General features: G+C 52.2%; 1 protein-coding gene across 1 annotated transcript in view; it reads left to right on the top strand.

Annotated features, from left to right (window-relative positions):
• The window catches only part of grik5 (glutamate receptor, ionotropic, kainate 5), a 164186-nt gene that overhangs the window by 151137 nt on the left and 925 nt on the right, over positions 1–12124 (top strand). The window contains exon 9 of the mRNA XM_087980816.1: positions 9896–10003. Coding sequence (XP_087836942.1) covers positions 9896–10003 — 108 coding nt within the window. The remainder of the gene's footprint in view (positions 1–9895; positions 10004–12124) is intronic.

The following is a 12124-nucleotide window of genomic DNA, read 5'->3' as shown; positions in this document are numbered from 1 at the left end:
TCTATCTCACTCTCTGTGTTACAGCTCCCCTCTCTCTCTGACAGTCTCTCTCTCTCTCTCTCTCTGTGTTACAGCTCCCCTCTCTCTCTGACAGTCTCTCTCTCTCTCTGTGTTACAGCTCCCCTCTCTCTTTGACAGTCTCTCTCTCTCTCTCTCTGTGTTACAGCTCCCCTCTCTCTCTGACAGTCTCTCTCTCTCTCTGTGTTACAGCTCCCCTCTCCCTCTGACAGTCTCTCTCTCTGTATGTGTTACAGCTCCCCTCTCTCTTTGACAGTCTCTCTCTCACTCTCTGTGTTACAGCTCCCCTCTCTCTCTGACAGTCTCTCTCTCTCTGTGTGATACAGCTCCCCTTCGTTCTCTGACAGTCTCTCTCTCTCTCTCTGTGTAACACCTCCCCTCTCTCTCTGACAGTCTCTCTCTCTCTCTCTCTCTCTCTGTGTTACAACTCCCTTCTCTCTCTGACAGTCTCTCTATCGCTCTCTGTGTTACAGCTCCCCTCTCCCTCTGACAGTCTCTCTCTCTGTATGTGTTACAGCTCCCCTCTCTCTCTGACAGTCTCTCTCTCTCTCTCTGTGTAACAGCTCCCCTCTCTCTGACTGTCTCTCTCTCTCTCTCTATGTTACAGCACCCCTCTCTCTCTGAAAGTCTCTCTCTCTCTCTCTCTCTCTGTGTTACAGCTCCCCCTCTCTCTGACAGTCTCTCTCTCTCTCTCTGTGTTACAGCTCCCCTCTCTCTGACAGTCTCTCTCTCTCTCTCTGTGTAACACATCCCCTCTCTCTCTCTGACAGTCTCTCTCTCTCTCTCTCTTTCTCTCTGTGTAAGAGCTCCCCTCTCTCTGACAGTCTCTCTCTCTCTCTGTCTGCCTGTGTTACATCTCCCCTCTCTCTCTGACAGTCTCTCTCTCTCTGTGTGTGTGTGTTACAGCTCCCCTCTCCCTCTGACAGTCTCTCTCTCTCTCTGTGTTTACAGCTCCCCTCTCTCTCTGACAGTCTCTCTCTCTCTCTCTCTGTGTTACAGCTCCCCTCTCTCTCTGACAGTCTCTCTCTCTCTGTGTTACCCCTCCCCTCTCTCTCTGACAGTCTCTCTCTCTCTCTCTCTCACTCTCTGTGTTACATCCCCCCTCTCTCTCTGACAGTCTCTCTCTCTCTCTCTGTGTTACATCTCCCCTCTCTCTCTGACAGTCTCTCTCTCTGTCTGTGTTACATCTCCCCTCTCTCTTTGACAGTCTCTCTCTCCCTCTATGTGATACAGCTCCCCCCACTCTCTGACAGTCTCTCTCTCTCTGTGTTACATCTCCCCTCTCTCTTTGACAGTCTCTCTCTCTCCCTTTATGTGATACAGCTCCCCTCTCTCTCTGACAGTCTCTCTCTCTCTGTGTTACATCTCCCCTCTCTCTTTGACATACTCTCTCTCTCCCTCTATGTGATACAGCTCCCCTCTCTCTCTGACAGTCTCTCTGTCTCTTTCTGTGTTACATCTCCCCTCTCTCTGACAGTCTCTCTCTCTCTCTCTCTCTGTGTTACAGCTCCCCTCTCTCTGACAGTCTCTCTCTCTCTCTCTCTCTCTGTGTTACAGCTCCCCTCTCTCTCTGACAGTCTCTCTCTCTCTCTCTCTCTGTGTTACAGCTCCCCCCTCTCTCTGACAGTCTCTCTCTCTCTCTCTCTCTGTGTTACAGCTCCCCTCTCTCTCTGACAGTATCTCTTTCACTCTCTCTCTGTGTTACCCCTCCACTCTCTCTCTGACAGTCTCTCTCTCTCTCTCTCTGTGTAACAGCTCCCCTCTCTCTGACAGTCTCTCTCTCTCTCTCTCTGTGTTACAGCTCCCCTCTCTCTGACAGTCTCTCTCTCTCTCTCTCTCTGTGTTTACAGCTCCCCTCTCTCTCTCTGACAGTCTCTCTCTCTCTCTCTCTGTGTTACAGCTCCCCTCTCTCTCTGACAGTATCTCTTTCTCTCTCTCTCTGTGTTACCCCTCCCCTCTCTCTCTGACAGTCTCTCTCTCTCTCTCTCTCTCTCTCTGTGTTACATCTCCCCTCTCTCTCTGACCGTCTCTCTCTCTCTCTCTGTGTTACAGCTCCCCTCTCTCTGTGACAGTCTCTCTCTCTGTGTTACAGCTCCCCTCTCTCTCTGACAGTCTCTCTCTCTCTCTCTGTGTTACAGCTCACCTCTCTCTCTGACAGTCTCTCTCTCTGTGTGTTACAGCTCCCCTCTCTCTCTGACAGTCTCTCTCTCTCTCTCTCTGTGTTACAGCTCACCTCTCTCTCTGACAGTCTCTCTCTCTCTCTCTGTGTGTTACAGCTCCCCCTCTCTCTCTGACAGTCTCTCTCTCTCTCTGTGTGTGTTACAGCTCCTCTCTGTCTCTCTGTGTGTTACAGCTCCCCTCTCTCTCTGACAGTCTCTCTCTCTGTATGTGTTACAGATCTCTCTCTCTATTTGACAGTCTCTCTCTCTCTCTGTGTGATACAGCTCCAATCTCTTTCTGACCGTCTCTCTCTGTCTCTGTCTGTGTTACATCTCCCCTCTCTCTCTGACAGTCTCTCTCTCTCTCTCTGTGTTACATCTCCCCTCTCTCACTGACCGTCTCTCTCTCACTCTCTGTGTTACAGCTCCCCTCTCTCTCTGACAGTCTCTCTCTCTCTGTGTGATACAGCTCCCCTCTCTCTCTGACAGTCTCTCTCTCTCTCTCTCTCTCTCTGTGTTACAACTCCCTTCTCTCTCTGACAGTCTCTCTCTCTCTCTCTGTGTTACAGCTCCCCTCTCCCTCTGACAGTCTCTCTCTCTCTCTGTGTTACACCTCCCCTCTCTCTCTGACAGTATCTCTTTCACTCTCTCTCTGTGTTACCCCTCCCCTCTCTCTCTGACAGTCTCTCTCTCTCTCTCTCTGTGTAACAGCTCCCCTCTCTCTGACTGTCTCTCTCTCTCTCTCTCTCTATGTTACAGCACCCCTCTCTCTCTGAAAGTCTCTCTCTCTCTCTGTGTTACAGCTCCCCCTCTCTCTGACAGTCTCTCTCTCTCTCTCTCTGTGTTACAGCTCCCCTCTCTCTGACAGTCTCTCTCTCTCTCTCTGTGTAACACATCCCCTCTCTCTCTCTGAGTCTCTCTCTCTCTCTCTCTCTCTCTCTCTCTGTGTGTAAGAGCTCCCCTCTCTCTGACAGTCTCTCTCTCTCTCTGTCTGCCTGTGTTACATCTCCCCTCTCTCTCTGACAGTCTCTCTCTCTCTCTCTCTCTGTGTGTTACAGCTCCCCTCTCCCTCTGACAGTCTCTCTCTCTCTCTGTGTTTACAGCTCCCCACTCTCTCTGACAGTCTCTCTCTCTCTCTCTCTGTGTTACCCCTCCCCTCTCTCTCTGACAGTCTGTCTCTTTCTCTCTCACTCTCTGTGTTACATCCCCCCTCTCTCTCTGACAGTCTCTCTCTCTCTCTCTCTCTGTGTTACAGCTCCCCTCTCTCTCTGACAGTCTCTCTCTCCCTCTGTGTAACAGCTCCCCTCTCTATTTGACAGTCTCTCTCTCTCTCTGTGTGATACAGCTCCCCTCTCTTTCTGACCGTCTCTCTCTCTCTCTGTCTGTGTTACATCACCCCTCTCTCTCTGACAGTCTCTCTCTCTCTCTCTCTGTGTTACATCTCCCCTCTCTCACTGACTGTCTCTCTCTCTCTGTGTTACAGCTCCCCTCTCTCTCTGACAGTCTCCCTCTCTCTGTGTGATACAGCTCCCCTTCGTTCTCTGACAGTCTCTCTCTCTCTCTCTCTGTGTAACACCTCCCCTCTCTCTCTGACAGTCTCTCTCTCTCTCTGTGTTACAACTCCCTTCTCTCTCTGACAGTCTCTCTCTCTCTCTGTGTTCCAGCTCCCCTCTCTCTCTGAGAGTCTCTCTCTCTCTCTCTGTTACAGCTCCCCTCTCTCTCTGACAGTCTCTCTCTCTCTGTTACATCTCCCCTCTCTCTCTGACAGTCTCTCTCTCTCTGTGTTACAGCTCCCCTCTCTCTCTGACAGTCTCTCTCTCACTCTCTGTGTTACAGCTCCCCTCTCTCTCTGACAGTCTCTCTCTCACTCTCTGTGTTACAGCTCCCCTCTCTCTCTGACAGTCTCTCTCTCACTCTCTGTGTTACAGCTCCCCTCTCTCTTTGACAGTCTCTATCTCACTCTCTGTGTTACAGCTCCCCTCTCTCTCTGACAGTCTCTCTCTCTCTCTCTCTCTGTGTTACAGCTCCCCTCTCTCTCTGACAGTCTCTCTCTCTCTCTGTGTTACAGCTCCCCTCTCTCTTTGACAGTCTCTCTCTCTCTCTCTCTGTGTTACAGCTCCCCTCTCTCTCTGACAGTCTCTCTCTCTCTCTGTGTTACAGCTCCCCTCTCCCTCTGACAGTCTCTCTCTCTGTATGTGTTACAGCTCCCCTCTCTCTTTGACAGTCTCTCTCTCTCTCTCTCTGTGTTACACCTCCCCTCTCTCTCTGACAGTCTCTCTCTCACTCTCTGTGTTACAGCTCCCCTTTCTCTCTGACAGTCTCTCACTCTCTCTCTCTCTGTGTTACAGCTCCCCTCTCTCTCTGACAGTCTCTCTCTCTGTGTTACAGCTCCCCTCTCTCTCTGACAGTCTCTCTCTCACTCTCTGTGTTACAGCTCCCCTCTCTCTCTGACAGTCTCTCTCTCACTCTCTGTGTTACAGCTACCCTCTCTCTTTGACAGTCTCTATCTCACTCTCTGTGTTACAGCTCCCCTCTCTCTCTGACAGTCTCTCTCTCTCTCTGTGTTACATCTCCCCTCTCCCACTGACAGTCTCTCTCTCTCTCTGTGTTACACCTCCCCTCTCTCTCTGACAGTCTCTCTCTCACTCTCTGTGTTACAGCTCCCCTTTCTCTCTGACAGTCTCTCACTCTCTCTCTCTCTGTGTTACAGCTCCCCTCTCTCTCTGACAGTCTCTCTCTCTGTGTTACAGCTCCCCTCTCTCTCTGACAGTCTCTCTCTCACTCTCTGTGTTACAGCTCCCCTCTCTCTCTGACAGTCTCTCTCTCACTCTCTGTGTTACAGCTCCCCTCTCTCTTTGACAGTCTCTATCTCACTCTCTGTGTTACATCTCCCCTCTCTCTCTGACAGTGTCTCTCTCTCTCTCTCTCTGTTACAGCTCCCCTCTCCCTCTGACAGTCTCTCTCTCTGTATGTGTTACAGCTCCCCTCTCTCTCTGACAGTATCTCTTTCACCCTCTCTCTGTGTTACCCCTCCCCTCTCTCTCTGACAGTCTCTCTCTCTCTCTCTGTGTAACAGCTCCCCTCTCTCTCTGACAGTCTCTCTCTCTCTCTCTGTGTTACAGCTCCCCTCTCTCTCTGACAGTCTCTCTCTCACTCTCTGTGTTACAGCTCCCCTCTCTCTCTGACAGTCTCTCTCTCTCTCTGTGTTACAGCACCCCTCTCTCTCTGACAGTCTCTCTCTCTCTCTCTTTGTTACAGCTCCCCTCTCTCTCTGACAGTCTCTCTCTCACTGTCTGTGTTACAGCTCCCCTCTCTTTCTGACAGTCTCTCGCTCTCTCTCTCTCTGTGTTACAGCTCCCCTCTCTCTCTGACAGTCTCTCTCTCTGTGTTACAGCTCCCCTCTCTCTCTGACAGTCTCTCTCTCTCTGTGTTACAGCTCCCCTCTCTCTCTGACAGTCTCTCTCTCACTCTCTGTGTTACAGCTCCCATCTCTCTCTGACAGTCTCTCTCTCACTCTCTGTGTTACAGCTCCCCTCTCTCTTTGACAGTCTCCATCTCACTCTCTGTGTTACAGCTCCCCTCTCTCTCTGACAGTCTCTCTCTCTCTCTGTGTTACATCTCCCCTCTCCCACTGACTGTCTCTCTCTCTCTCTGTGTTACATCTCCCCTCTCTCTCTGACAGTCTCTCTCTCACTCTCTGTGTCACATCTCCCCTCTCTCTTTGACAGTCTCTCTCTCTCTCTCTCTCTGTGTTATATCTCCCCTCTCTCTTTGACAGTCTCTCTCTCTCTGTGTTACATCTCCCCTCTCTCTTTGACATACTCTCTCTCTCCCTCTATGTGATACAGCTCCCCTCTCTCTCTGACAGTCTCTCTCTCTTTCTGTGTTTCATCTCCCCTCTCTCTCTGACAGTGTCTCTCTCTCTCTCTCTGTTACAGCTCCCCTCTCCCTCTGACAGTCTCTCTCTCTGTATGTGTTACAGATCCCCTCTCTCTCTGACAGTATCTCTCTCTCTCTCTCTGTGTTACAGCTCCCCTCTCTCTCTGACAGTCTCTCTCTCTCTCTCTCTGTGTAACAGCTCCCCTCTCTCTGACAGTCTCTCTCTCTCTCTGTGTGTAACAGCTCCCCTCTCTCACTGACTGTCTCTCTCTCTCTCTCTGTGTTACAGCTCCCCTCTCTCTGACAGTCTCTCTCTCTCTCTCTGTGTGTGTTACAGCTCCCCTCTCTCTCTGACAGTCTCTCTCTCTGTGTTACAGCTCCCCTCTCTCTCTGACAGTCTCTCTCTCTGTGTGTTACAGCTCCCCTCTCTCTCTGACAGTCTCTCTCTCTCTCTCTGTGTTACAGCTCACCTCTCTCTCTGACAGTCTCTCTCTCTGTGTGTTACAGCTCCCCTCTCTCTCTGACAGTCTCTCTCTCTCTCTCTGTGTTACAGCTCACCTCTCTCTCTGACAGTCTCTCTCTCTCTCTCTGTGTGTTACAGCTCCCCCTCTCTCTCTGACAGTCTCTCTCTCTCTCTGTGTGTGTTACAGCTCCTCTCTGTCTCTCTGTGTGTTACAGCTCCCCTCTCTCTCTGACAGTCTCTCTCTCTGTATGTGTTACAGATCTCTCTCTCTATTTGACAGTCTCTCTCTCTCTCTGTGTGATACAGCTCCAATCTCTTTCTGACCGTCTCTCTCTCTCTCTGTCTGTGTTACATCTCCCCTCTCTCTCTGACAGTCTCTCTCTCTCTCTCTGTGTTACATCTCCCCTCTCTCACTGACCGTCTCTCTCTCACTCTCTGTGTTACAGCTCCCCTCTCTCTCTGACAGTCTCTCTCTCTCTGTGTGATACAGCTCCCCTTCGTTCTCTGACAGTCTCTCTCTCTCTCTCTCTGTGTAACACCTCCCCTCTCTCTCTGACAGTCTCTCTCTCTCTCTCTCTCTCTCTGTGTTACAACTCCCTTCTCTCTCTGACAGTCTCTCTCTCTCTCTCTGTGTTACAGCTCCCCTCTCCCTCTGACAGTCTCTCTCTCTCTCTGTGTTACACCTCCCCTCTCTCTCTGACAGTATCTCTTTCACTCTCTCTCTGTGTTACCCCTCCCCTCTCTCTCTGACAGTCTCTCTCTCTCTCTCTCTGTGTAACAGCTCCCCTCTCTCTGACAGTCTCTCTCTCTCTCTGTGTTACAGCACCCCTCTCTCTCTGAAAGTCTCTCTCTCTCTCTGTGTTACAGCTCCCCCTCTCTCTGACAGTCTCTCTCTCTCTCTCTCTGTGTTACAGCTCCCCTCTCTCTGACAGTCTCTCTCTCTCTCTCTGTGTAACACATCCCCTCTCTCTCTCTGAGTCTCTCTCTCTCTCTCTCTCTCTCTCTCTCTCTCTCTGTGTAAGAGCTCCCCTCTCTCTGACAGTCTCTCTCTCTCTCTGTCTGCCTGTGTTACATCTCCCCTCTCTCTCTGACAGTCTCTCTCTCTCTCTCTCTGTGTGTGTTACAGCTCCCCTCTCTCTCTGACAGTCTCTCTCTCTCTCTCTCTGTGTTACCCCTCCCCTCTCTCTCTGACAGTCTGTCTCTTTCTCTCTCACTCTCTGTGTTACATCCCCCCTCTCTCTCTGACAGTCTCTCTCTCTCTCTCTCTCTGTGTTACAGCTCCCCTCTCTCTCTGACAGTCTCTCTCTCCCTCTGTGTAACAGCTCCCCTCTCTATTTGACAGTCTCTCTCTCTCTCTGTGTGATACAGCTCCCCTCTCTTTCTGACCGTCTCTCTCTCTCTCTGTCTGTGTTACATCTCCCCTCTCTCTCTGACAGTCTCTCTCTCTCTCTCTCTGTGTTACATCTCCCCTCTCTCACTGACTGTCTCTCTCTCTCTGTGTTACAGCTCCCCTCTCTCTCTGACAGTCTCCCTCTCTCTGTGTGATACAGCTCCCCTTCGTTCTCTGACAGTCTCTCTCTCTCTCTCTCTGTGTAACACCTCCCCTCTCTCTCTGACAGTCTCTCTCTCTCTCTCTGTGTTACAACTCCCTTCTCTCTCTGACAGTCTCTCTCTCTCTCTGTGTTCCAGCTCCCCTCTCTCTCTGAGAGTCTCTCTCTCTCTCTCTGTTACAGCTCCCCTCTCTCTCTGACAGTCTCTCTCTCTCTGTTACATCTCCCCTCTCTCTCTGACAGTCTCTCTCTCTCTCTGTGTTACAGCTCCCCTCTCTCTTTGAGAGTCTCTCTCTCTCTCTCTGTGTTACAGCTCCCGTCTCTCTCTGACCATCTTTCTCTCTCTCTCTCTCTCTGTCTTACATCTCCCCTCTCTCACTGACTCTCTCCCTGTGTGTTACAGCTCCCCTCTCTCTCTGACTTTCTCTCTCTCTCTGTTTTTACAGCTCCCCTCTCTCTCTGACAGTCTCTCCTTCTCTCTCTCTCTCTGTGTAACAGCTCCCCTCTCTCTGACAGTCTCTCTCTCTCTGTGTAACAGCTCCCCTCTCTCTCTGACAGTCTCTATCTCACTCTCTGTGTTACAGCTCCCCTCTCTCTCAGACAGTCTCTCTCTCTCTCTCTCTCTGTGTTACATCTCCCCTCTCTCTTTGACAGTCTCTCTCTCTCCCTCTATGTGATACAGCTCCCCTCTCTCTCTGACAGTCTCTCTCTCTCTCTGTCTGTCTGTGTGACATCTCCCCTCTCTCTCTGACAGTCTCTCTCTCTCTCTCTGTGTGTTACAGCTCCCCTCTCTCTCTGACAGTCTCTATCTCACTCTCTGTGTTACAGCTCCCCTCTCTCTCAGACAGTCTCTCTCTCTCTCTCTCTCTGTGTTACATCTCCCCTCTCTCTTTGACAGTCTCTCTCTCTCCCTCTATGTGATACAGCTCCCCTCTCTCTCTGACAGTCTCTCTCTCTCTCTGTCTGTCTGTGTGACATCTCCCCTCTCTCTCTGACAGTCTCTCTCTCTCTCTGTGTGTTACAGCTCCCCTCTCCCTCTGACAGTCTCTCTCTCTCTGTCTTTCTGTGTTACAGCTCCCCTTTCTCTCTGACAATCTCTCTCTCTCTGTGTTACAGCTCCCCTCTCTCTGACAGTCTCTCTCTCTCTCTGTGTTACAGCTCCCCTCTCTCTCTGACAGTCTCTCTCTCTCTGTGTGTGTTACAGCTCCCCCTCTCTCTCTGACAGTCTCTCTCTCTCTCTGTGTTACAGCTCCCCTCTCTCTCTGACAGTCTCTCTCTCTCCCTCTGTGTTACAGCTCCCCCTCTCTCTCTGACAGTCTCTCTCTCTCTCTCTCTCTGTATTACAGCTCCCCTCTCTCTCTGACAGTCTCTCTCTCTCTCTGTGTGTTACAGCTCCCCTCTCTCTCTGACAGTCTCTCTCTCTCTCTGTGTGTTACAGCTCCCCTTCTCTCTGACAGTCTCTCTCTCTCTCTCTCTGTATTACAGCTCCCCTCTCTCTCTGACAGTCTCTCTCTCTCTCTCTCTTTTTGTCTCTTTCTCCGTCTGTTGCTCCATGTTCCCCCCCCCCCCCCTCCCCCCCCCCACATCCTGTCCCTCTCTGAGCCTGTGCTGTGTTCCCTGGGGGTGGGAGTGGGGGGTGGTGTCTGTGGGTGTGGGGAATTGTACACTGAGTTTCGGACGTGTCCCTGACCCTGCGGGGTGGTGACAGTGTCGGGAGGTGGGTGTGCAGGCTGGTGTGGTCTGTGTTGGGCTGGGGCCAGGGGTGGGGGTGGGTGTGGGTTTTGCTCTCTGATTGTCACGGTTCCTGTCTCCCCCCCCTCCCCCAGATTGGAAGCTGGCACTCAGCTCGTGGGTTGACGATGGACACCACCTTCCTCGATATCAACGTGTCTGAGACCCTCATCAACAAAACCCTCATCGTCACCACCATCCTCGTGAGTACACCCCGTCCCACCTCACCCTCACCCTCACACTCACACTCACACACTCACACTCACACTCACACACTCACACTCACCCTCACCCTCACACACCCTCACCCTCACCCTCACACTCACACTCACACACTCACACTCACACTCACCCTCACCCTCACACACCCTCACCCTCACACTCACACACTCACACTCACCCTCACCCTCACACACCCTCACCCTCACACCCTCACCCTCACACCCACGCTCACACTCCACACTCACACACTCACACTCCACCCTCACACTCACCCTCACACACACTCACAGTCACACAGTCACACACTCACACTCACCCTCACCCTCACACACCCTCACCCTCACACCCTCACCCTCACACCCACGCTCACACTCACACTCACCCTCACACTCACCCTCACACACACACTCACAGTCACACACTCAAACACACACACACACCTCACCCTCACACTCACCCTCACAACACTCACAGTCACACACTCAGACACTCACACACACCCTCACCCTCACACTCATACACTCACCCTCACACTCATACACTCACCCTCACACTCACCCTCACACACTCACACTAACAAACTCACACCTGACACCGTCACCCTCATTCTCACACTCACACACACACTCACACTCACACTCTCCCTCACACACACACACTCACCACACTCACACTCACACACTCACCCTCACCCTCACACTCACACACTCACACTCACACACTCACCCTCACACTCACCCCTCACCCTCACACTCACACACTCACACTCACACACTCACACTCACCCTCACACCCTCACACCCTCACACCCTCACACTCACACTCACCCTCACACACACACTCACCCTCACACCCTCACCCTCACACACACTCACAGTCTCACACTCAGACCACTCACACACACCCTCACCCTCACCCTCACACTCATACACTCACACTCACACTCATACACTCACCCTCACACTCACCCTCACACACTCACACTAACAAACTCACACTGACACCCTCACCCTCATCCTCACACTCACACACACACTCACACTCCACACTCTCCCTCACACACACTCACAGTCACACACTCAGACACTCACACACACCCTCACCCTCACCCTCACACTCACACACTCATCCTCATCCTCATCCCTCACACTCACACACTCACACACTCCACCCTCACACTCACTCCTCACCCCTCACACTCACACACTCACACTCACCCTCACACCCTCACACTCACACTCACACCCTCACCCTCACCCTCACACTCACACTCACACACTCACCCTCATCCTCACACTCACACTCACCCTCACACCCTCACACTCACACTCACATCCTCACCCCCTCACCCCTCACACTCACACTCACCCTCACACTCACACACTCACACTCACACTCACCCTCACCCCTCACCCTCCACCCCTCACACTCACACTCACACTCACCCTCACACCCTCACACTCACACTCACACTCTCCCTCACCCTCACCCTCACACTCACTCACACTCACACTCACCCCTCAAACCCTCACACTCACATTCACACACTCACCCTCACACACTCACCCTCACACTCACACTCACACTCACACACACACTCACACTCACACTCTCCCTCACACACACTCACAGTCACACACTCAGACACTCACACACACCCCTCACCCTCACCCTCACACTCACACACTCATCCTCACCCTCACTCTCATACACTCACCCTCACACTCACCCTCACACACTCACACTCACACACTCACACTCACACCTGCACCCTCACCCTCACACTCACACAACTCACACTCACACACTCACACACTCACCCTCACACTCAGCCCTCACCCTCACACTCACACACTCACACTCACCCTCACACCCTCACACACCACAACTCACCCTCACACACACACACCCTCACACCCTCACCCTCACACACACTCACAGTCCACACACTCAGACACTCACACACACCCTCACCCCTCACCCTCACACTCATACACTCACCCTCACACTCACCCTCACACACCCACACTAACAAACTCACACTGACACCCTCACCCTCATCCTCACACTCACACTCACACACACACTCACACTCACACACT

The sequence above is a fragment of the Chiloscyllium plagiosum genome, unplaced genomic scaffold (genome assembly GCF_037043375.1).
Source record: "Chiloscyllium plagiosum isolate Xiang-an unplaced genomic scaffold, Cpla_swu_hap1 HiC_scaffold_38, whole genome shotgun sequence".
NCBI classification, from domain to species: Eukaryota; Metazoa; Chordata; class Chondrichthyes; order Orectolobiformes; family Hemiscylliidae; genus Chiloscyllium; species Chiloscyllium plagiosum.
This window is presented reverse-complemented; position numbering and strand designations above follow the sequence as displayed.